The sequence below is a fragment of the Cryptomeria japonica genome, chromosome 2 (assembly GCF_030272615.1).
Source record: "Cryptomeria japonica chromosome 2, Sugi_1.0, whole genome shotgun sequence".
NCBI classification, from domain to species: domain Eukaryota; kingdom Viridiplantae; phylum Streptophyta; class Pinopsida; order Cupressales; family Cupressaceae; genus Cryptomeria; species Cryptomeria japonica.
The window spans coordinates 548,557,919-548,585,521 of record NC_081406.1 but is presented as its reverse complement, the minus strand read 5'-3'; the positions used below and the strand labels follow the sequence as shown (position 1 = coordinate 548,585,521).

The window sequence follows — 27,603 nt, the reverse complement described above, 5'->3', positions numbered from 1 at the left end:
TACAACTTCCTTAATCCTTTGTCCATATTGAGTTATGTTCTCACCATCAACCATTTTCATATCATCAAACTTTCCTCTCAGACTCTCTTCCTTTGCCCTTTGTACATGTTCATCTCCTCCATAGATTAATTTTAATTTCTCCCATACTTCATTTGCAGTTTCTAATCCATGAACATCAATATATTCAGAGTCTGACAGAGTACTTACAATTGCTTCAAGAGCCTGGATGTTTTCCTACTGTTCTTTGACCTCATCCGATGTCAAGGGACTGGTAGTAGGTGCAACATACCTGGTTAACACATGATTCCAGTACTGTGAACCCATTCCTTTAATGCAGATCTTCATCTGATCACTCCATATTCGTTAGTTGTCCTTGGTAAACTTGGGACCCTCCTTCTTCATCATCTTTCACAGAATCTTGTCCTCAAGCTGTTAGGATTTCTGCACACAGAGGACCAATGCTCTGATACCAATTGATAAACCTAAAGGATCCGATTAATACTGAGAGGGGAGGTGAATCAGTATTAACAAAAACTGAAACTTTCAACACTTAAACCAAATCTTCACAACAGATTTCCTTATCAGATCTTGATAATCATTTCCTCTTATGCAAGCTTATTAATCAGATCAGTCATCAAATCAATATTAGATCAACAAACACAGTTGCCAACTTATTAACTAATCAGAATGCTTCATCAATCATATAATCATCATTACCAGTAATCACTTTAAGATCTCTGATAAACAAACATAAACTATCTTTACCGGTTAACAGAAATAAAACATGAACATCATCAGAAAAGCATACCACGCATGAACACTATGTTTTTCATGTGGAAACCCAAATAGGGAAAAACCATGGTAGGAATTGGTACCCACAAATATTTTGCACTCTTTCGGAATGCACCCTGTTAGGAGCCAAGCCCGATTAGAAGCTTACAATGATGCCCTATTAGGAGCAGACCCTATTAGGAGTCACTCGGTTAAGTGATTTACCTCAGCCCTGTTAGAAGCTTTGGTCTATTAGGATCAACCTCGCAAGAGGATTTAGAACTCAAATATTGAGTTACCCTTTTAGGCGATTTTACAATGTGAGGCATGTTAGGACCTACCCGGTTAAGCAATTTTAGTTGTTGTAATTGTTAGAGAACAACAATGAATGATCTTTGTATAGAACTCTACTTCTTGCTTGATCAGATCCAATTAAGTTCTACATTTTCATCTCTCTGGTAGATCTTCTCACACACTAGTTTGTCTTATCACACTTCTCAAAATCAGTGACACTTCAAAACATCAACCTTGCCGACATAAATAACTTTTACAAACAGGTCGACATCAAAACCCTAAGACTTACTACATAGATCATCACAGATCTTTACAACTCATTACAGATCATCATAGGATCATTACAATCAATTAAAAATCAATATCAGTCATTGAATGATCATAAATCGTCACAACAAGTCAATCTGGTACACAGTCAAACCCTTAGCACATTCTACTAAGCACTTTGCACATTTCCAAGAAATGCGTTCTCCAAATGCACCAAAACATCTTTCAAACTCATCAAGCGGTTTGTGTTGCATTATCATCAACATGTGAACTTGATGTAGATCACCGCCAAACCAAAAATCATTACCAATTAAGAGAATTCTTTACTGGTCCTTAAACCCTGGTAGAACTTCATCAGAAATTCAAAACATGCCTTCTAGTAGTCAACATAGGATGCAGTTTCGGTCACATAGTCAAATCCATCATAAAAGCTTATGTATCAAACCACAAGTCACCAAACATCACCAATCACCTGATTCCATAAAAAATTATCTGCTTTACGAGTTAAGGTTCCAATTCGCAGTCTTGTTGGTAAACTCTGTCAAACTCTTACTCCGATAGACCAAATCACTTTAGCCAAGAAGTCAAACACCAAAAACCAACTGTAAACATCATTAAACATAAATTGAACCTGGTTGCCATCAATGACAATATAAATAACTAATCATGTTATCTTCCTCTACCGGTACAGTCATCCACCATCATCTCATCTTCATCAGTTATATCAACACATGCCAACATATCCAAAGGTGAAAACCTCTTTGAGGCACTTGAGGATGAAAGAATTGACACCTTGCCCAAACATTATAAAGAGGGATCAACCATTTTGATTGAGCCAACTCAATCTATCAACCTTGGCACTCAAGAAAAAACAAAAGTCATCCACCTTGCATAATCATTAACCGAGCAAGAGAGATGAAACTTCATTTTTTTCAAGAAAAGCAAGTCAGCTTCACTTGGTCACACACAGACATACCCGACATTGATCCAGATCTCATCATGCATCACTTATCCATAGCTCCAGGGGCCAAACCTATCAAACAAAAGCTCAGAAAAATGAATCCACATGTGGCACTGCTAGTCAAAGCTGAACTAAAGAAACTACTGGAGGTCAGATTTATCCAGCCTATAGAATATGCAGAGTGGATCTCAAACATTGTACCTATCTCCAAGCCAGACAAAAGCATCAAGATTTGCACCGACTTCAAATATCTCAACCAAGCTTGTCCCAAAAATGACTTCCCACTTCCAAGCATAGACGTCATTGTAGATCTCAGAGCAGGACATGCAATGTTATCATTAATGGATGGCTTCTCAGCCTATAATGAAATCAAGATAGCCCCCGAAGATCAAAACAAGACTGCATTCACATGCCCATGGGGAACCTATTGCTGGAATGTCATGCATTTCGGCCTTAAGAATACAGAAGCCAGCTATCAAAGAGCAATGACCACTATTTTTCATGACACGATGCACACATTCATGAAGGATTATGTAGATGACCTACTAGCTAAATCTTCCACAAGAGAAGGCCATCTCGAAATTTTAGAAAAGATATTCACAAGGTTAGAAAAATTTAATGTTAGGCTAAACCCTAAAAAGTGCATCTTTGGTGTTACTTCAGGCAAGCTATTGGGCTACATCGTATCAGAAAAAGGCATAGAGGTTGATCTAGAAAAGGTCCAAGCAATCATGGAGATGTCACCTCCTAGAAACATTAGCCAACTCAGATCTTTGCAAGGGCGGTTGCAATCCATTCCAAGATTCATAGCTCAGCTGGCAGATAAATGTCTTCCGTTCACACATCTATTGCATAAACATGTGGCTTTCAAGTGGGAAGACAAGTGTGCAGAATCCTTTCATCAACTCAAGCAGTACTTAATGAATCCACCTATTTTGGTGCCTCCAACAACAGGAAAACCCCTTATTCTCTACATATCTGAAACAAAAGTATCATTAGGAGCACTCTTAGCTCAAGAGGATTCAACAGGAAAAGAACAAGCCATTTACTACATCAGCAAGACATTGAATGGCTATAAAATTAATTATACATTCATCCGGAAAGCATGCTTAGCTGTGGTGTTTGCTTCCCAAAAGTTGCAACACTACATGTTAGCACATACCATCAAGCTAGTGACGAAAATTGATCGATTAAAGTACCTACTCAGCAAAGCTTCTCTCACAGGAAGGTTGGCAAAATGGGTTATGATCCTAAGTGAATTTGACATTAAGTACACTGAAAGAAGAGCTATCAAGGGGCAAGTGAATGTTGATCAACTAGTTGATGCACCACTACAAGACCATCAACCGATACAAGTAGACTTTCCCGACAGGGATATTCTTAACATCAACACCAAGCAGTGGATTCTTTACATTGATGGATCTTTTACTCAACATGGGTCAGGGGCTGACATCCTCTTTGTCACTCCCGAGGGACATACCTTCCCAAGATCATACATATTAATTTTCCCCTGCACCAATAATGTGGCAGAATATGAGGCACTTGTGACTGGCATCAAGGTGGTTGTTGAATGGAAGATAACTGAACTAAAAGTCTATGGAGATTCACAATTGATCATCAACCAGGTCAATGACGACTATCAAACAAAGGATGACAAATTGATGCCCTACAAGCACATGGTGGATGACTTCAAGAAGTATTTTGCGAATATCACCTTTAAGAAAATACCAAAGTTGGACAACAAAGCAGCTAATGCAATGGCAACTATCGCTTCTCTCTTACAAATGCCAACAAAGAAGGGTCACTATGAATTCCTGGTGGAGCAACTGTTATCCCCAGCCTATGACAACTCTGAATCCCAGGTCATTTGTGCCATATCCGGTTCTGACTCACCCCTCTACGAGAAGATATATGACTATCTCAAAAATAATACTCTCCCACCTGACCTATCTCGTAACCAAAAATGAAGCTTCATTCGACAAGTCGCCCGCTATACCTTAACCGTTGACACACTTTACCATCGAGGTCTAGATGGTACTCTTCTTCGATGCCTCGATCATAACGAATCCGACTCTGCCTCACATGAGCTTCACATAGGTATTTGTGATATGCATTCAAGTGGTCCTACCCTCGCCAGGAAACTTATGAGAATAGGATATTACTAGTCGACAATAGAGAGAGAGTCCTATCAATTTGCTAGGAAATGTCCTAAATGCCAAATTCACGGTAACCTCATACATGCACCAGCACAGGAGCTGCAACCATTCACCACATCTTGGCCTTTCTGTCAATTGGAACTTGACCTAGTAGGAAAGATTCATCCTTCCTCTTCAAATGGACACAAGTTCATTATCATTGCTACTGAATACTTCACCAAGTGGATCGAAGCGGTCCCAATGACCACTGTGACTGGAAAGAAGATCTCATCATTCATCCTCAACTATCTCATTTGTAGATATGACATCCCTAGTTCCATCATCACAGATAATGGACATCCTTTCAAGAATTAGGATGTACAAAAACTATGTGAGCGATTCAATATCCAACATCACTTTTTCACACCGTACTATCCTCAAGGGAATGGCCAAGCAGAGGCATCGAATAAAACCATATTGAAAATCCTCAAGAAAATAGTGAATGATGTTGGCAAACATTGGCACGTGCAACTCAATCTGGCACTTTGGGCCTACAGAACAAGTATCCGCACACCTACATGAGCTACAACATATTCATTGGTGTATGGTTCATAAGCCATTGTACCTCTTGAGGTAGAAATCCCATCACTTCGAGTATCTTTGAAGGGCCTCATACCAGATGAGGAATATCGAGTAAACAGGTTGCAGGAATTAGAGCTTCTTGATGAAAAACGACAATGAGCCTATGACCATCTCAAAGCATATCAGAAACGAATGTGCAAAAGCTATAATCACAAAGTCATCCCAAGGGATTTCAAATTAGGTGATCTAGTTCTAAAAGAAAATCCTAGAAATCAACAAGATTGAGAAAATAAGGGGAAATTTGAACCTAACTGGTTGGGACCCTTTTTCATCATATCAGCCTATGGATTGGGGGCATATCAGTTGTCAACTTCAGAAGGGGACATGCTTGATGAACCAACCAACAACATCCATTTGAAGAAGTTCTTGAGTTATCCAATGCACGGACCCAAAAAAAAAATCAGAAAAATACAAAAAAAAAAAAAGAAAAAAAAAAGAGAAACAAAATCAAAAAGTGCAATAAAAACAAGTGGTGAAAACCTGGCAACATGCGCTCCTTGTGAAAATCAGCTCATCCATCTATAAGTACTTGTACATATATCAACACCATCTAATCTTGACCAAAATCCATCCAAGAACACTTTGTCACACAACACCTATCTAAGACATACTTAGTGTAGTCACTGCCCTTGCTTATCTAAACAATTGTTTGCATCATATCCTACCATGGCTTGGTGATCAGTTGTCCATATCCATATTGAGTAGTATCTAGAGTGGGGGCAAGTTTGTGACCTCGCTAGGGGCATATTGCGTTTGGGTTTCCAAATCAGATCAAGCACGCATCAAGAGAAAACAAGGATCATGGCAATCAACACAGAACATATCAATGTGAGAGCACACACATGAAAGAAAAACGTCAAGGCTCTTTGAACTGATTACACGTAAACAAATATCATACTTGCAAGATGTTTTGTGTGGCAAGAATACATTCCAAATAGCATACATGTTTACTTGTGGTTTTGATTTTGTGCTTATCATATCTCCTGAGCACCTCCAGGATGTCTTATGACTAGAGAAGCAAGGAAGGAATGTGATGTTTTCTTTGTCTGCTATATATGAGTGAAACCTTTTACCATACAAATTTGTCTTACGAAGCAATCAGGTGGCATATCACCAAGGACATTTCATATTTGCATTGGACCAAGGTTAACTATTGTTTGATCTTGTTTGTTTACGAAAGCAACACTCAGGTCATCTTGGTTCAATTATACCTCGACGCTTGTGTCATCTTGCCAATATCAAAATACATGTAAGTGATACTCAGGTCATTATGGTTCAGTTATACCAAAATGCTTGTATCAACTTTTAACAAATCATAGCTCAATGATGAAAAATGAAGGAAACACAGTGCTAGGAATTTGATCAGTAGGAGGACAACATGGAGAATGAGATTGCATTTCATATAGTTTCCTCATATCATTAGATTGCATTAGATTGCATTTCATATAGTTTCATCTCATAGCTTGAAATCATTATCTTTTCATATTAATCTTGCATCTAAGTACATTCACATTTTCATATCATTTAGGTTCAGATTTTACATCTCATTTTCAAGATACATCTCACACCATTATCACATCATTTTAATACATAAATGGTATATAGTCACATCATTAAATCGTATTAGGTTTTGCATCTCATCATATCAAAATATATTAGTAGCACATCTTATCACATATAGGGACATTTCACATTTTTCATATCAACATCACAATGCATTCCCATACATAAGACCACCATATCAAAACCATTTCTGCATATCAAATAGCATCATCAAAAGCACAAAAAAAGCAACAAAACATGTTAGACACATTAGCATCTCCATAGACATCTGCATACATCTCATCATCATGTACATATGCACATCACCTTCAAAACATATGGTCTCCATTAGGCATGCATCAAAATTATCATAAAAAGCATGTAGATCACAAGCAATCATCATAAACACGCACATCACATTATTTGCAACAATCATAACAATCATGCACACCATGTAGCTCATCAAAATAAAATGCATCCATGTCAATATCATTTCATCATGCGTATGTGTGACCACATGTTGATCCAAAAGGAAAAAATGATGCAAGTCAAAGCAAATCATCAATAAAAGCAATAAATGTCCAAAGTTACTAGATATAATATCAATAAGTCCATCAAAGCAACATCAATCAAGCAATCAAGCAATCACACAATCAACAATCAATCAAACAAGGGGCATCTAGCAACCAAGATCCTCTTATCAACATCTAGTCTCAACATCAAGTCCCACATTAGATCAAACATCATATCGACGCAAGTGAACGATATCAACATCAAATCAGTCCCATATCGCAAATCAAATCAGAACCATATCGAAAATCAAATCTGTCCCATATCAAAATCAACAATCAACACCATATCGAATCAAGACCCATATCAAAATCAACAATCAACATCATATCAAATAAGGACCCATATCAAAGTTGACCCATATCGAACCAGATCCATATCAAATTTGACCCATATTAGCACCATATCGAATCAAGATCCATATCGAATTTGACCCATATCGGCACCATATCGAATCAGGACCCAATCTTTGACCTATATCAAAATTGAAACATATCGAATAAGATCCATATCGAATCAAGACTCATATCGAGACCCATATCGACCAAAGACCCATATAGCCCATGCTGACGCAGGTGAATGTGTTACCTCGATAGATGACTGGGGCATGTACGTGCTATCCCCACATAATCTCACCTCCATTTTCAAACTAATTAAATTCTATCGGGCAATAAATTCTCAAAAATTCAAAAATCGTCATAAAATCGCAAAAAATTCTAAAGATCACAAATCGTTGAACAATCACACCGCCCCCCTCAATGAATACAATTTTTTCAATTTATCGCCCGAGGGGGCATGTCATCATCATCACATCGAATCAAGTACCACATTAGTTTCACATCGATCAATCAGTTTCACATCAACAACAATTTCTCATATCCAGGGACTTACATCAATGATTTTGGACAAGCAACATCATATCAAAATTTTGACGGCAAATTGAGCATTTTTCTTTGAATCAACGTGTGGTCACATGTTAACTCAAAGAGGGGCAAAATGTAGACACCTAAAAGTTGAACAATGAATTAAGTGAATTTTATTCATTTATTTATCCCTTATTATTCCAATTAATTAAATTAAGATTTAATTAAAATCCCAATTCTTCTAATTAGCCTATTAATCAAATTAAAGATTTGATTAAATCCATTTCCTCAAGCCTAACCTATTAATTAAACTAAGGTTTGATTAAGTACCCTTAGCCATTTAATTGAATAAATCTTATTTATTTAATTAAAATCCCCTTTTCCCCTTTTTGATTAAATTCACATTTAATTAAACTGCCTTTTGCATTTAAATAAATCAAAATTTATTTAAAAATCCTCCCACTTGCAAAATCCTACAAATGCAAGTTGCATCCACTTTTTGGCTAAATTAAATCATTTTAATTTACCAAAATTATCTATTTTCCTTCACCCACTTGCATCCTAATATTCTTCTAGAACTTCTCTAACCCCTCATTAATTAGCCTAAGTCTTCTAATCATGTCACGTCCCTAAATTTGGGGGAGTCACTTCTCCAAATTTGGAAAAAAGTCTTCTAAATGTGTTGAAGACTCTACCTTCTTCGACAAGTTAACTTGTTGAGTCTTCCAAACTTGTAAGGATATTAAAAAACCACTAGAGGTTTTCCTCTTTGGGCAAGTTAACCTTACAAAGCCTTCCCAAGAACATTTAATGCTCTTACAAGCCCACACCCCTAACCCATGATGGTTATCCCTTTGACCATCTTTTATCCTTGCACAAGAGTTTACCTCTTGGACAATAGCCTGCTTCCTTGGATAAAAGCATTATCCAATGATGTCACCCCTTGAAGCCTTCTCTAATGCTCAATTAGCATCTAATGCTTGCTTACCATCTCTCAAGCCCTTTCAAAATGACATTTGTCAACTTGGGATTGGTTTGGATCCCTCTCCATGGATTGATAGCTTTCAATCCTAGCCCTTGTTTAGATTACTCAATATCAACCATAGATTTCTCTATTTTTCCTATAAATAGATCCCTCTCCTTGTCTCTGAGAGAGTAATCACTTTTTGCATCCAATCTATAATCTAATTATGTTGTGCAGGTTATCAAGGAGCTTAATCCCCATCACTAAGCATTTAGGCCATCTTAATTGCATTATAGCTTAGTTTTTTATACATGTTTAGAATATCTTGCTAGCTTAACTCATATCATTTTCATAAGAACTCTCATATCTCATCCTCATATTAGCCTAATTAGTTCATTTAATCTTTCAATTTGGAACTCATTTCATATATTCATCTTGCATCTTCATCTATCATCTAATCTTAGCTAGGATCTTAGTTGCATCCATTTTGATCTTAGCACATCCATTTAATCTCGTTCTCTAGGTTGACATCCTAAAGATCAAGCACTCTCCTTCAATGAGAGCTACCTTGAATCTTGAAGATCTCTAGGGATAGAGGAGCATGGGACGGGCTTAGCAATTTTTGAGATTTCTTGGACTAACAATTAGATTAGTTTGCATTTTCGATTTCTTGATTTTACTAATGTAATGTCTCATGTGTGTGTGTGATTTGTTTTTCTTGCATGTGCAGGTATCTCCCACATTTTAGTCATACAATTACAAATACAATATTCAGTATAAAGTGAGACATGAATATCAATAGAGGTGTGAGAAAACAAAACAACATTTCTATCCTTCCATCAACATTTCTATCCTTCCATAATGTGAAGAGTATTTCTTATGGTATGATGAAAGAATAAGTATCTGGTAGAATACTGAGAGGGGGGGGGGGGTGAATCAGTATATTGAAAAACTAATACAAAGTTCCCAAACTCAAACTCAGTCAAACAAAGTAATCATATCTCAGTCAAGATCAATATTCATAAGAATACTTGACATCAACCGGTTTAACTGTTATGACAACTTTAATAGTAAACAACTTCAATCTTGTGAATATCAACAATACTTAATCATAACTCAACATATTCATCTCTTAATGTTTTTACTTAACATGCCTTATCAGAGATTAACCAAATCAACAAACAAGATCACAACCACAAAAGCATTCACCACTTGACACAAATGTTTATATGTGGAAAACCCAAATAGGTAAAAACCATGGTGAGATGAGACTCACAAGGATAGCTATCTGAACTCTTTCGAAGTTCGCCCTGTTAGGAGCCAAAGCCTGTTAGAGCTTTACAATAAGTCATGTTAAGAACTAATTCTGGTTAGGAATCACCCGGTTAAGGGATTTACAAATATGCCTTGTCAGAAGCATAATACCCTATTAGGAGTAACCTCGCTGTAGGATTTAAGAATCCAAACTAATGGACCACCTTGTTAGAGGATTTAATGAGTAACCAAGCTTGTTAGAGTTTACCCGGTTAAGGGATTTAACTTCTGTTGTAATTGTTAGAAAATAACAATTTGGTTTATCTGTCTGAATAGCACTACCTTTTCTTGATCAGATCCTTTTATAACCTTCAGTCTGCCTTCACTCAAAGTGTAGATCCATTCACTGGTTTGGCAACTATACACTTAACAGGTTTTCTACCAACCTTGCCAACAACCTTAACAAACAACTTCATCAACCTTAAATAGAAATCAATTAGGTCAGTAACACATCAAAAACCTAATTCTCATCATCGAGATTACAAACAAGTTGGTACAATCTTGACCGTTATAAATTATGACAATCTCTTCACATTCTTCAAGACAATTTCAACCGCTCCATGATCACCGCTCTGTTGGACTTTGTAACTCATCACATGCTATGCATTAGATGCAATCCACTTTTCTCCTTCCCTAGAAAAGAACAAACGCGCCAAAATGATTTGAATATCTCCTTAATCAAATGATCACATGTGTCTCCATCATTACCACTTATCAGATAACAAACCATCAAACTTGGTCGGTCAGGGTTTAACAATTGATAGGGTTTACCGGTTACATTACATAGAAAGGTTTAACCCTTTACACCGATTCAAGTCACAAAACTTAACATACAGGTTTACAACATCTTCCACAAATCTCTTCTTACCGGTTACTAGCCAATATAAAAAACAACAATATCAACAATAACATGAATACCATTTACCGGTTCAATTGACATCAATGACAACATATCATTAATGCAATCTTGATGCAAAATACCAACAAACCCAAAATGCCAACAATTTCCACCCTAAAACCATGCCAGATCTGTGTGAATTTGAAGGTAATCTAAGGGGAATCCCCTAGAATAGCCATGTGCCAAGAGAAGTGTTTAGGTTGAAAAGACCTAAAAAAATTATGAATCCAATTCCACAAATATTGTGCTTGACAGAAAAACCAAAAAAGATGGGTGTAAGTTTTTGGTTGCCCATAAAATGGGCAATGAGGATTAGGAACTCCTAAATGTTGTAGCTGAGCACCCAACGACAAGCCTTGAAAAAGAATACACTAAGAAAAATGAGCCAACTTAGGCTCAATAATGGTGGACCATATAGTTTGGAATCTGCAATGCCATGTGTACTGCAATGACTAAAAATGTCATCGGAGATTCAAATTCGGGACCATAGGCAAATGAGGTACAAGCCAATGGTAACCCAGCTTGGGCTTGTAGTTGAAAAAGGGCATGTCGGGAAACCAATGCCAATCTTTCCACTAGGGTTCGATAGAATGAATGCCCAACTTACGTAGCATATACAAAGGCAGTACCGACACAACAAGGTCAAATGTCTATCAATTTGGTCAAGCGAGGCAAAAGTGGACTTGCATATCCTCCCAAGAATGGAGATTCATAGTAGCTCTAGAAAAAGATCCCTAGGGGTGTGAATGCCACCCTTATGAAATTGTAGAAAACTAACCCTAGAGATGCGGGCTAAAGGAATCCGTAGAATCTAAATGAGCAGCAACCACCAAATATTATGCTAATTGAAAGAAAGACCATCCCTAAATTCAGCACCATCCTAGTGAATCTAGGGTTTGATGGCTTTCTAGGCACGCCAAATGTTTTTGGCAACAAAAGTGCCTTGAATGTGCACTATATCTTTCATACCAAGAAGGGTTTGAAAGCCAATCCCCTTCCAAGAAGGTTTATTGGCCAGATATCCGATAGAAATGTAGTGTTTGAGATGAATTTTCTAGGCCTTGTCACCACTAATGGGCCAAATCACCCATTTAACACACAGGGAAAGACCCTGCTTCTAGGTAGAAAGAAGGCCAAGCCCTCCAGACTCCCTAGGAAGACAACAATATTCCCAAGTGATTCTATGAAAGCCATGATGGTCAGTTGTTGAAGCCCACAAAAAATCTCATAGAAGTTTCTCAAGTTTGTTATAAGAAGCTTTCGAGGGGGCCCAATAGGAGGAATAGTACACATGGGTAGCAGCAAGAACCTTCAAAGAAATTTGGAATTTACCAACCAACGAGAGTGGCTCAATAATCCAGTAAACCATTTTCTTTTCAATTATGGTGAGAACCACATTCCAAATATCCATAGGGGATTCCTGGAAGGCAAAGGGTATGCCCAAAAATCTAAATATTTCTCCATGATGAATCCATTTCAACCCATATTGGAGAATCCAACGAGGGGTCGAGAGAAAGAATTTCCTGTAACACTAGGTTTGGTGCCATTGAATTGTCAACCTAGAAGCCAAACAAAAAGGATCAAGGCATTGAAGATCCTCGTGAACATTATCTTCATCCTCAATAAGGGTGAGGAAGGAGTCATGTGCAAAATGGCCATTGACAAGCTAAGAAGGTGAATCGAGCAGGTAAATCCCCCTGATGCACTCAACAGAGATGGCAACGACGAGAAGGTAGCCAAAACCTTCAACAACCAACACATACAAAGAGGGAGCCAATAGGAAACCTTGGCAAATGGAATGAAACAATCCAAAAGCCAAAGATTGACAATCATTGATGGTGATAGAAGTTGACATATCTCCAAAAAACATTTGCACAGATTAAATGAAACAAGGACCAAACCCCAAAAGCCTAGAGCATAGAAAGAATGAAAGGCCATTCAATACAGTCATAGGCTTTAGAAAAGTCTATCTTGACAAAAATGGCATTTTGTTTGGAGCGTCGAGCTCACTCCATACCTTCCCAACTAGTAATAATATTATCCAGAATCAATTTGGACTTAATGAAGCTCGCATGTTCAAGGCAGACAATCTAAGGAAGGAGATGACAAATCTTAAGAACTAGCACTTTAGCAATGATCTTGTAGGAAACATTGAGTAATGTAATAGGTCACCAGTTGAAAATATCCTCAGAGTCCCTTGCCTTAAGGATGAACTTGATATTTCCTTTCTTAATAATTTGACCAAAAGATTGGGAACGTAAGACTTCTAAATAAACCTTATGAAAGTTTGAGCCAACACAAGGCCAAAGGGCTTTATAAAATTGATAGGGAAAGCCATCACAACCAAAGACCTTGTCATCGGCCATGGAAAAAACAACATCCTTGAGATCCTTAAGGGTAAAGGCTTGATCACAGAAAGCCTTTTGAGACTTAGATTGATAAGAGGGAACAATAGAAAGACATCCCTCAAGGCCCTATCACATTCAAGAGAATTTCCTTGTGCAAAAAACACCTTCTCATAATGTCTGAGAAAATCTTGAAGGATATCTGAGAGCTCAGAGAGCATAATTTGACCATATTTGATACGTTTAATACCAGGTAAGGAGTGGTGTGCTCTGAGAACCAAGATAAATTCCTTGGATGCACAATCCCTCACTTTAAGCTAGTGAAGCCTGGCTTTAATCTAGGCACCACGAGCGGCATAACTATCAATAATCTATTTCTGGTGCTTGAGTTATACAACTTGAACCTACAAGGCAAGGCATAATGGATTGGAAGCAAGGGCTTATGTGGCATGATGCAAGTCTAGAGTATTGGTGTCATAGGACCGCCTACGGTATACAACTAGTTGTGCTCCATAAATATGAAGAAAGTCAGTCATGTGTTAGATGGCATCATTCCACCACTTAATCCAACTAGACAACTAACTGGGATGACTTTCAAGATTCTAGACCCACTGAATGTGGGACACCGTGGGTGGATGATTCAAAAAAGAAGTATTCAAAAAAACTAAGACTTAGAGGGTCATACACGATCCACTTTCCAATCAATGGTAAAAAATATGGGAAAGTGGTCTAACAAAGTTACCTCAGGGAGAGGTGTAACGTCATAAATTGTACGCACTTGCTAAAGCAGTACAATTTAACACCTAGTTTAGCACCCGCCTTGGCGCAGTTGCATTTTGCATTTCATTTCCCCTTTAGCACTTAATTAATCAAATTAATTAGGTCTAAAGGTTCTATTTCATCATCTTCCACATCATAAAGTCGGGCCCTTTCATTAAAGTGTGCCCCTTTCATTTTATTCCTCCAATACATCACTTAATCAAAAACCCTAATTAGGCCCTATTCTGAGCTTGGGGGCTTCATTTCGGGGGTCAAAACATCTCGAAATCACCTGTAACTTCGGGATTCTCTCTAAAATCATCATATCTGACGGCCCTGAAAATTTGGTGAAAAGTTGTCGAGACCGTGGCGCCCGGAGTGCACACGGTCCCGGACATTTTTCCCAAAATTTTAGGAGCGCGATCCAATCATAAAATAAAGCTTAACCCCAAGAAATTGGCGGGATATTCGATCTCTAGGTCGGCCAAAAGACGAAATTGCGACCTAGGGTTTCATACATAAGAGCTCTCTTTCTTCATTTGAAAGGATCGGATTTTTGTTTCCAGGAACCTCATATGCAGCGAAAGAGCAGATCTTTGAAGACTTCAACATCTTACAACATCCCTCTATCAAGCATTTATCAATTCCATTCATCCATGTAAGGCTTGGAAGACATTGAAGAACAATAGGAGATTACCGACTGAAGATTGGCTTGTACCTCTCCCTTGAGGGTTGGGTATGATTTCATGTTGTTTTCATGTCTTTGCATAAAGCTTCAATATATCCTTCATTCATGCTTTAGATCACTTTGCATCTTGATTTAGAGCATTTACATTATCATTTACAAGCAATTAGGGTTTACTTTCTAGGTTGCTCTAGTTTGCTTTCTTGCATTTTAGGACCTTGCACACACACTAGGTCTGCACACACAATACATTTTACAAAACAACTTGGCTATTCGTGGAGGTGGAAATCACCGAAGTGGGGGTTTGACTAAGGCAAAACCCTATATAGCCGCCCAAACACCCTTTTTCAGATATAAGTGCAGGTTTCGGGACTCGGACGACGCCGCAAGATACAGATCCGGAGAGAACAGGTCGAGACAGCACTCTGCATCAAATTGCAGAGCAGAAGACTGGGACAGGGGCGCTGGGTGCCCTGGTCCTGCCAGGACAGGGGCGTTGGGTGCCCTGGTCCCTGGGACAGAGGCGCTGGGCGCCCTGGTCCTCCGGACAGACAGCTTTCCGACAGTGTTTCAGAGTGCAGAACGACAGTTTCCGGTGCAGTTTTCAGGACAGTGGCGCCCGCGCCCCCGTCCCGCACATTTTCAGTCCGATTTTGACTCCGGGTACACATCTGCATTCTTATTTCATCCTTGTATTTATAGTTGTTCATTGATTAATCTCAATTCTGCAATCTTGTTATTAGTTCATACTTGCATTTTGGGATTAGGGTTTGAACTTGCATTACTTGATCTTACAATTCCAACAAGGGAATAGAAACCCTAATAGGTAGCCCGTGGCTCTCTCTTTCACAAAAAGAAGTAGCCAATTGTGTGATACCTCTAGGCTCTTTCGTATTCCGTAATGTGTGACAAAAGGTAGGGTTAGGGCATGATAACCTAGTCTCGCTTTTTCCCCCACACAAGAGGTAAAACTGGTAGCTCTTGGCTATCTCCAAAAGAGAAAAAAGATTGAGATGTGATTATGGAACGATCAAGCCTTTTATGAATTCTATCAATGTCAGCTCAAAAATTACTCCAAGAGTGTCGGACACCCTCAGGATGGGGGTGGTTGATATTGGGATCGAAAAGACCCAATTTATTACGCATGTAAAACCATGCTTCTCTCTCTCTCTGGTTGTCCATTGAAAAGGCAAATCACCTTCTTTATCAGAGGCCACCTCGACCATATTAAACTTGCCACACAAAACCCAGGTAGCAAGTGGTAATGAATCAATAATCCACCGCCAAAGATGATATCTTTCCACAACATCATTGGGAGCATAAACATTAATGATCCCAAGGGAATGATTGTGGACTGACATGAGGACCCAAACTAATTGTTGAGTGGGGTCCAACCCATGATCCGCAATAGAGGACTGCCAACGTGGTGAGATAGGGGTGATGACACCTCCTTGGTCAGCTTCATGTTCTGAAGAAAAAAACCAATCCATTTGGCCAAATAACACGACATGCACCAAATAGCATGAAAGCAACAATTTTAATCTCTCGAAGACAAAAAAACATCTATACCAAGATATTTCATTCGAGTATCTTGCACTAAATACTTCATGCCAAGTTTAATGAGACCTCAGACATTCCAAGACATGAAATTTATGATTGAAACTCATGCATGTTATCGTCATCCTCAAGAGAGGAGAAACTATTTTGCAAAAAAATTGATGGCACCTCCGACTAGAAACCCGGGTATGGAACCTTTCGGTTCTTTTCAAGAGCCTCATTTCCAGCCTCAACATGCCCAGAAGAGCTATGAGAGTGACGAAGAGAGGACGACTGAGATGAAACAAGATAAGAAGGAAGAGGGCTGCGAACCCAAGAAGGGTAGGCACCATCAGAACCTACAAACTCCTTCCCTTGAATCACAACGTTTGAATTGGTTGTTGTGATGATGATGGCATTGGAGGTTGTGGTTGCAACTATTTGTACGAAGAATCTTGGGGTTGTGGTTACACAACAACATATCTTGATAGCTTCTAAGAAGCAGTCGAAGAACCCTTTCCTATGCGAACAATTGTGGTGCAACTCTCCTCAGTTTTTGGATCCTCAGAAGAGCGTGGAGGAGAAGCCTCCTTGGGAGAAGTTCTAGCTCTTGAGACAACCAAAGGGCAGTCCTTAATCTTATGTTCTGAAGATTGGCACCGAAAACAAGTATTGGGCAAGTTCAGATAAATTAATCATTGAGAGTAACACAGACCTCCTATCTAAATATATATAGTCTCTTTGAGGTCTTGAGACAATCCACTTTAATGCATACCCTTGTTTGAGGCGGGTGCGGAAAAAGAGATCTGGTTCCATTCAAACCACCTTGCCAATAGATTGAGAAATGGTCTGCAAAAAGGGCCAACAAGGCAAAGGGAGAGTGGGGAATTCAATCTAGATCTGGACCTTGAGATTCTTGTCATCAAAGACAAAGAAGTCTCCTGACCATGACTGAAAAACAAGTAAAGATGACCAAACAAACCAAGACCCATGACGTAAAATTTTATTCACATGGGTGGAATTGGCAAAACGAAACAAAAAAAATCCTTTGGTGAGATTATGGATGTCATCAAACCTGACCCCATGACGGTCCCAAGCTTTGGTTATCCAAACACAGATCATGCTTTCAGGTGGATCCCTCCCCACAAAATATCCTATTAAAGTAAATTTTTTAATCCATTGACAAGCACTATCAAAGTCTTGAACAGGCAAAACAACATCTAGGATACCAAAAGGCGTACCTCATGAAAAACTTTGGGAACAAATTTCCTGGGTCGTTTGTTAAGGGGTGCCATGATCACCAGTCACCAAAGCTCCAACACCAGCATCAATTGTTGGGTTGAGGCTAGCCAAGGCCATTAAAAGGCTAAAAATATCATAATAAATGTGATATAACAAAGGGAAAACCACAACTAGACACAATATAGTGAAACAACCATGCAAAAACCCTCAGAGCTCTCCCTATATCTTTATTTCGATCAACAATAAATTATTTGTTGAGCAGTTTTTTACTTCTAGTAAGATGGAGGATATGGCTAAAATACCTTATGCTATTGGAAGCTTCATGTTCGATATGGTTTTTACAAAACTAGACATCATCTAAGAATTGAAAATATGGCTAATCTTGGATGAGCACATTAGGATGTAATAAAGAGGGCCTTTAGATATTTGTGGGGTACCTTTAAATGCTTCATTTTTTATCAGGTTAATTCTACAAGGGACGAACATTCATTGACTATTCAAGGATTTGTGTATTTGGATTGGGTTGAGAATATTAACAAGAGTTCCACAAGTGGATATATTATAACTATGTTTTGTGGCTATCATTTGGATAAGCAAGTGACATGTTGTGGTCACTTTGTCCAATGTAAAAGTAAAGTACATGAAAATTATTCATGCTTGTAAAGAAACCATCTAACTTAATAATTATGTTCAAATGTGGGGTAATTTGAAGAGCTATTACAATTTTATGTGGCAGTTAAAGTGTCATATTCTTAGCAAAGAACCTAGTATTTCATGTGAGGACAAAGTATATTGGTGTCTAGTACTATTTTGTTCATAATATAGTAGAAATGGAGGGTGATCTTGGAGAAAGTTGGCACTTTGTAGAATATGGCAAATGCATGGAATATGCTAGTGAGCACTGAAAAATTTAGGTGTGTTATGAGTCAATGGGCCTCTAGACCCTTAGTAATTAATTCATAAGTGTTGATACTCTATGTGTTCTTGCAAGGTATTTAACAAGTGGAGAATGCTAGGAAAGGTGTTTCAAGCTTGCTATTATTGTTAAGTACATAAAGAATACAAGTTTTAGACTATGAAATATAAAAACTCAATTTCTCTACTATAGACTTTATTCTTTTACAAAATAAAAAACTTGAGTTGTTTAGGATTGATTCAATAGATGTTTATTGCATTATCTTTTCAAATTTTATATTAAAAAACATGAACCCCAACACCCTCATAAAAATTTGTCCTCGAACATTGAAAATGTAAAAACATTTAGGATGCAACAAAGTCCTAAAGGGAGTTACACTTTTTGACCAATTTATGATGCATGTTATGACACATCATAGAGCATCTCTAAATAGAAATAATGAAGCTAAAATGAATGTTTGAGTTAGGAAGTGGATCATGATGTTTAACTCATCTTTAGATTTGGGTGTTGATTTTCTAACTAAAATTTTGGATACCACTTTTTTAGGTTATTTTAGCTTATGGTTTTGTTATTACTTCATTTATAGGATTCTTGAGATGTACACATTGTTATGCTTCTAGGGTTACTATAAATCTCTAGCTGGAAATACTTATGTAAAAACTTACTTAGTAAGTGTACTATGTTTATGTTTAGATTGCTAAATAATACATTGGACTACGCTAGAGTGTGGAGTTTTTCTCTTGAAAGAGTTTTCTCCACAACACTTATATTGTGATATAATTTTATTTATATTTTATATATGTATCCCATTTTTAAAATAGTAAAAATCTAAAATGTATATATTATTCTCCTCTAAGAATAGAAGCATGTGTACATAGCTTGCTTCCTTTCATTTATTTCATCAATCTGACTAGACAAATTTAACTACCTATAAAAGACTAATAGATTACTAGTATACCTATATTTTAAAAAAATAGGTAAAATACGTCAAAAGGTGTTATTAAAAATAATTTAGAATTAAATTAATCAAAATAATAGTTTGGCCATTATATTCCCCCACTTCCAGAATTAGAAAAACATATTTGCTTCATATTATTTCTTATCTTTCTTTCACCATAATGGATGTGACACGGAGTAGTACAGTTTTCAAGCTAGAAACCAACCAATATCAACATAAAACAATTTCCATGCTGGAAAATATTTAACTATTGCAATTATTTTATAGTTTTGAGAATGATATACAATGTTTCTTATAATGAAAACATAAAATCGGATATTGAATCAGAACTTAATGTGTAATGTTATTCCAGCCCATGACCATGTTCAAAGGTCTTTAATTAGAAAAATAGAAGAACTATATATCCATTTAAAAGGATAATAAAACTAGTTATCTCACTACAAAAAAAAATTGAATGCCAAAAAATGATGACAAAATAATTGAACCCTTGTAAAAGATTAAAGAAGAAAAGAGAAATTTGGAAAGCAAGATTACTAAACAGGCAGTGAAATCCATGATAGGAAACATAGATTCATATGAGTTGCATGAAAGTATTGACAATAAACAAAGAAAGAAAAGCAATTTAATTTTTTTACAGAGATAATCTTCTATAAATATCTTAATCTTCTATAAATATCTTAATTTAGTTAGTATTTTAGAAGAACATTTAGTATTCTAGATAATTATACATATTATATGTAACCTTCTAACTCTCATATTTTAGATAATTATCCATATTGCATCTAACTTTTCTAACTCTTGATCCTACATTCACAATTATTATTAATATTAGGTTTTAGCAAATAGATTTTAACTTAGGATTAATTTTTAAATATATGTACTGAATACTAAATTAAATATGTATAATAGGACTGGACATATTATTAAGTGGTAGAGATTAATGTTAATAGTATTTTATAGTTGTGTAGTGGATTGTGTCAAGCATATATTATTTATCTTGAAAATTATAATCAAATTGTAATTAAATTTTTTATATGATTGTATGATTATATTAGTGATGTATTAAATATTCACATGGTGCTTATAAATGTTTTATTGTGTTTGATGTCAACTTAATTCTTAGCTTAAATAAATTTAATGTTTTTATTAATTTAATTTGGTTTCACTTAATTATGATATTAACCTTAATTATGGTTTTTCCATGACTATAATAAAGTTTACTTGCACACAGAAGAAAAATAACCCATTTCAAGAGGGGATATCTTCCAAAAGTCTCCAATAAGAACCAAATCCATAATATGATAATAAACTAGTCACTACATCTTATATTTATCAACTAAATCAACCTAGTTGTGTATGTAAGACTATATAGTTGATCATATAACTTGATTAATATATATATATATACTAGTTATGTCGATAGGCATCTACAATGACATACTAGTTGTGAACACAAATATAACCTTCTAACTAGTGATTCATAAATTTTAGTATGCAAGTAAATGCATGAAATATGCCATGTTTCAACTTTTGTGGAGGTGTTATTTTATTACTCCAAATAAAATAGAACCATATTTTACATATATTTTTTAAATATAGATATATTGATATTTAATTATGATTTAATGAAAGCTAAATTAAATATGAATAAAAAGATTTATCTTATATTGATAGTTGTTAAGGTAGATGTTAATTATGATTCATTATTAAAAGTAGAAATTAATATTCGTACTGTTTTTAAATTGTACCGTGGGCTGTCAATAAAATTTATATATCTTAAAAAGAAGATTCATTATGTGATTATAAGATTCATTATGATTATAATCACATATTAAATTGATATTTTTATATAACTTCTATATGATCTAGCGAGTGATGTATTATCTAGTAGAATAAAAAAATGGCAAATGTATTTCAAGCTGCTGTTGCTTGTTATTTGCTTAGGGTTTAGAAAGCCCTATACAATCTCACGGTGATAAAATTATAGAATCCAACAATTTTTTATTAAATTTGATATCAACACTTTATTAGACAGACACAGGGTACTCAACTTTCTTGACCCTGTTCTTTACACCTGCTAAGATTCGCAGAAAAATTAACCAAACTAAAATTCTGGGGGCTCTGGTCCAACAGTAAATCTTGGGGAGTTTACATAATTGACAAAGGTTTAAAACACAGCTTGATTCCCCAAAAATGGCATTTGATCCCAACTCCAAGTACCCAATTGCAAAATTGAAGTTTAATCCAGCATGCGCTATTGTAATTACTAATTTAGATTTAATTGCTGTTTGGTAACGGCCAGAATTATTTAACGTCATAAAAAAGAAATCCATGCACTCTGAGTAATTCCAAGGATATCGTTTCCATCCAGCTACTCTCTTGCTAAAAACCCGTTTTTTTCTCTGCATACTGCAGTGATTTGTGTGAGCATGCAAGTACTGGAGCTTCCTGCCTCACTCTGTCTCCTCTCTCTAATGGAAACGCATTGGAGGAAAGTTTATTCACAATCAAAGTCAGAAACGACATTCTCACAGGAAATCGAGTCATAAACATTGAATTGTTATGGGGAAACGCATTTTCACCCTAAAGGCACACATTTTCGTCTCTGATCAAACAAAATTTTCGTCTTTGGGTGAGAGGCATTGAAAAACAATTTTTTTTATAAAATCTATTTTTTATATTAAAACAATGATGTTTTTAATATCAAAATGCAGCGATAATCAATGGAATTAATAATTTAATTATTAAATTAAATTTTAATATTGTTTGAAATATGATATTGATATTATATCATATCATATTTGATATAGTGAAGCTGCAAGCAATATGTTTTTAATATCGAACTTCGAAGGGAAGCAGTGTTGCAGCAGTGAATTTTTCTGAGTAAACCAGGCAACTGAAGTTTATCGCTCAGGCCCAGACCGCAATTACTTTGTATCCATGAGCATTTTAGTCCAAACTCCAGACTGATTCATGTTTTAATTCTTTTAGAGCTTCTGGATAAGATTATGTGCAACAAAAAATTTATCATCAAAGTTTCGAATCACACTCTGTGATTCATGTTTTAATGCGGCGCCTAGGGTTTGAAGAAGAGAAGAAAATTTAAAAGAAGCAACAAGAAGGCTATTTGATACATGATATGATACTTTAAGTTTTAACTTTTCATTTTGTTGAAACTTGCAGCCTTTACTTAATTAAATATTTTGATATATGATATGATACTTGATAGTGATGTTTTTCATTGTTTCAATGAATTATATCTATGAATGTATGAAATTGAAATTTGAACTCTAATTTGATTCATTCAATCATCATTGATTCAATGATTTTAGATATAGAATCTAGATTCTGATTTATAAATGTTATTATGTTGCTATGATGAATGTTTACTGTATTATAATGTTATATAAATATAGAATTCATCAATATATTTAAAATTTAAGATTTCGACGTATATATAGATCTCCTGCTCCGAGAAAAAAGTAACGTTCCATAAACCTGTCCCGGAAACTCCGGATAACATAGCCAAGCACTCGTTGTATCAAAAACATGTCCCCATCTTGCAGACACATAATGGGGATGTCTTCATAAGTAAAGAGACTACAGATGATGTTTCCTCACGTGTCTATACACCTCCCGAAACATCCCTTGAAAATTAGGAAGCTTTCTAACGAAATTTTCCAGATGTCATAAAAATTTATTTTATTTGTTTCTTTTAAGTGCTAACAACTAGTTGAAAAGGCTTAAAGAACTAAAGAAAAGCTATGGCTATAGAAATGTAACTTTCTAAATTTGGCATGAAATGTTACCAGTTTTTTTTGTAACATTACATTTTCTTATAAGATACAGAAGCAGAATTGGTACCAAAAAAGGATTAATGAGCCTTGAGATAATTTTGCACGCAAAAGTTTTATCAATTGACTTAGGAGAGATGATAGGTACTCCACAGTATTAACTTGTGCTAATAACTACGTGCTAGAGAAGAAATACTAAAACTGAGATTCTAAAATTTATATTTAATTATTCATTTTATATATTTTTCCATTTTCTAGTACCAATGTACTATTTTTTGACAAATGGTTTCCCCATCAGTCTCGGCCCCCCATATCTTAAACATATGCCACCTCTGAGTGTATGGAAACATCCATTTGCATAGTATGAATAAAAAATGTAGTTTTGAATTTGAGCTGTAACAATTCATGGAAATTACATTTCTGAACCAAAATGATTTTGTCAACCATTTCTCATTCCCCTTGTCTCATTTAAAGTCCCATGTAAACAGTGTTCCACGTGTGTTGGGGACGGGGGATGCGGGGATGTGTTTCTGGGATGGGGAGACCAAGGGCCTAAGTTTGGGGACGATGGGGGGATTGCGCCCGGGGGGGTGTGGCGGGGTGGTGGTGCTGATATAGTTATACATATACATATAGTACTTGAAAAACTAGTTTTGAAAAGATGTATGACAGTATTACTGTTACAGTATAAGAATTACATTTCAAATGAGACTATAGGAAATTTGAAATACTAAATCTAAATACCAAGATTTCTAAGTCGTGTTGTTATATGGAGCCTAATCAGACTCGGAGGTTAGATTTTCTCTACTTCTATCGGCGCAGTTTCCCCCTATATCTTTCAACGGGGGTTTGGGGGCAGCGCCCCCAAGTTAGGGTCAAGGGGCGGCGATACAAGGCAGGGTCAAGAGGCAGCGCCCCGCGAGGCCAAAAATACTTTTATTATTAGAGTTACCCCTTAACCCTCAAAAAACTTTAAAAGCCACTTTTTTAAAAAAAAATTAATTTTAAACATTGCATATACGTGGGGGCGATAGGAGACGTCTAAGTGTCTCCTCATCCCTGGAGAGACGTCTACACGCCTCTCAAAGAACGGGGAGACACCCAAACGTCTCCCAAGGAGACGTGGAGGCATCTCCACGTCTCTTTGCGAGACGCCCAGACGTCTCCCAAGGAGACGTATCCATGTCTCTGCGTCTCCTAGGGAGACGCGGAAACGTCTCCGCGTCCCGACAGTGCTTGGGTGGCGGTGGCGGGGGACGTTGCGTCCCCGTCCCCCCGTCCCCGAGACGTTTCTGACGGGGGGACGTGCCCAAAAGGGGGGGGGCGCGTCCCCGTGAAACACTGCATGTAAATGAAATTCCTCGAAGAAAAAAAGGAATACAATTTGCAACTAAGTAAAGAGTAAGTTGAATGTCACCTTCTAACGTTTTGATTGATGGCACATACTGATGTGGTGAAGAAATCATTAGCTATTTGATGATTCGAGAAGTTGATCCAACAGTATCGATCTACAAGGCAAGGTAAAAGGTTATAAAGGTTTACCATAACGAATACTAGGGGAAGCGCACTAGTAGCCGTCATAGCTAACTTCGCGCACCCACAGATCCTAAACGGTACATCGGATTTTGATTTTTTTTTTTTAAGTTGTCTTCGTATGCGACTTAACTGCTTATAGCTATTGATCTGGCTTCTGGGTAGTAACGATGCACGTCGTGGAATCAGTTATGTGCACAAAGGTCAAAAAGTACACATTTCAAAGTGTCCCCTGATACCCAACTAAAGATGTTCCAGTAACCGTCAACTCAAAATCACTAGTACTTGTTGACAAATGTCCCAATAGTGGTGCACAAAAGTTCCAATAGTGGTACACAAATGGGACAAATGTTCCAATAGTTGTGCACAAATGGGCCAATTAATTACAAAAAATGATTGGCTACTGGTACAAAACAAATTTATTAATGGTGTTTTCACTATGTCAACTAATGGGGGGTCAACATGACAATAAGGTGACAGTTATTAGAACTATGTTATCTATTGGTACTCTTCCCCTAATGACGCAAGCAAAACTACTTGAAAAGATAGTTGATTGTCATTGTACCTCTCACTCTGTCAACAAAATAATAGAAAGGAGAACTTCTTAAAGAAAAGTAATTATAGAAGCCCTGTAGGTACATGGATAACAGCAGAACTATTAAGGCTTAACAACTCTGAGCAGCATTAATAGGTATACTGAAAAGGACAATATAAGCTTAAATGCAATTTCCTAACAAGTAACTATGTTAAACAAGAACACATTTCACACGCTTAGGCTCAAACATGCACTGTACACAATGGGAAAGGTTTACTTCAAATACACGAGAAGGGATCTCCACCGTTCCATCCACATACAGTGTATGGATGCACCTATATAGTCAATTATACACATCAATAGTCAATTCAATATTAATACGATGGGTACAACATATTTGATTACTTCATAATATTATCATGGAGACAGCAGATCGATTAATTTTAAAATAATGAACATGAAATATGTAGATGGACATGAAATGAAAATCTCAGTCAGCTACCTCCAATTGTTACCTATACGCCATTGTTATTTAATCTATTGGGATGCTTTTGCTTCCTCACAGGTTTAGGCCACAAACAGTTTTTAGTATTTACTTTGTACATGTTACACATCTGCAGCTATACCAAAGGCGAACGAATCACAGCCCTGTCATCCCCTTCAAAGTGTACTATGCAACAGTGCTTTCTTAAATTTTCTAGAACGGATGCATTCCTGGAATAATTACGTATGACCAGGCACTGTATCGAATTGCATTTTGACGCTAATATAACGAGACCAGGACCTTGAACATGCCTGCAGTGAGGAATTCTCAATGACCCTAATGAACTGCAAGATGTAAGGTACGATAGACCAGTATCTGTTATCCTTGTTGACGCTAAGCTTAGATAAGCCAGCTTACTGCATCTAGCAGCAAGAAAATCAAGCCCCTCATCAGTAACAAATGGGCATTCGTCAACGTTCAGATGCTCCAATGCCCTGATGTTGGACAAAACCTTCATATCACTCACAACCTCACATTTAACTAGGCTCAAATGCCTAAGCATTTTGGCACCATCTTCTATAGTAGACAAGCTTAAATCATCTACTTTTGTCCAACTCAGGTCCAAACTTTGGAGATTAGAGCAAAGGCCTATCGCACAGAACCCCCCTGAGGAAAGTCCCAGACAGAGATATAGATCGATTTGTTACAATTCTTTGTTGGAATGCCTAATCAAAGACTCCAATTCCACATCTTTGATCGCCCTTCCAAATCTAAGAGAGAATTCCTTTAACTGCATCCGACAAAGACCAATAGTAACCAGGCCTAGCCCTTCGCTCCAGAAACCTTGAAGCGCAAGGCATTTTAGAGCTCTACATTGCATTATACACAACACTTCTTGGGAAGTCAATCTTGATGCCACCACACAAAGTTTTTCAAGACTCTTGCAATTCAGCACAAGCCCCGTTGTAGCTGCATCACTCAAAGGGCAATGCCAATTAATGTACACAAATTCTTTGAGGCCCCTGTTCGATGCAGCAACGTTTGCTATCAGAGTATCAAAAAACATTGGTTGATTTGTATATATGTGCAGCGAAATCAAATTAGAAAACCCTGACAGTTCTCGCAAGTCACCATGTCTAGACTTTATAGACAATTCCCGAAGATTGAGGCAATGCAGAGCCAGAGACTTCAAGCCCAGAGAGATGTCCATTCAATCAATCTCAAGACAGATCTTGACAAGCATTGGGCAATTCTGTCCTATTTCCGACAAGGATGATCCAGTCAACCCTAATTCACCCTTTAAGCTCAATTCACGAAGACACTTGCAATCTGATAGGGATACTAGGGCATTTCCTGACAAATTTTTAAAATTCTCAAGATTGAGAGTCCGAAGCCTCCTACAAACCCTAGCCTCTACCGCCAGCAAATTGGGCAGAGATGAAAGGACAACATGCTCAAGCATGGTACAACTTGAACAAATCCTATAAAACCTACATTAGAAATTTGCTCCTGGGATTGCTCCCGATTCCCCAACTGCAGTGTAATTAGGGTTTTAAAAGATGCATAGATCATCTGCAGATCTGTGTCTTCCAATT

General features: G+C 36.9%; 1 protein-coding gene across 1 annotated transcript in view; it reads left to right on the top strand.

The window, feature by feature from the left end:
- The first annotated feature begins 3,213 nt into the window (after positions 1–3,213).
- Positions 3,214–27,603, top strand: part of LOC131865675 (uncharacterized) — a 100,932-nt gene continuing 76,542 nt past the window's right edge. The window contains exon 1 of the mRNA XM_059215352.1: positions 3,214–4,155. Coding sequence (XP_059071335.1) covers positions 3,214–4,155 — 942 coding nt within the window. The remainder of the gene's footprint in view (positions 4,156–27,603) is intronic.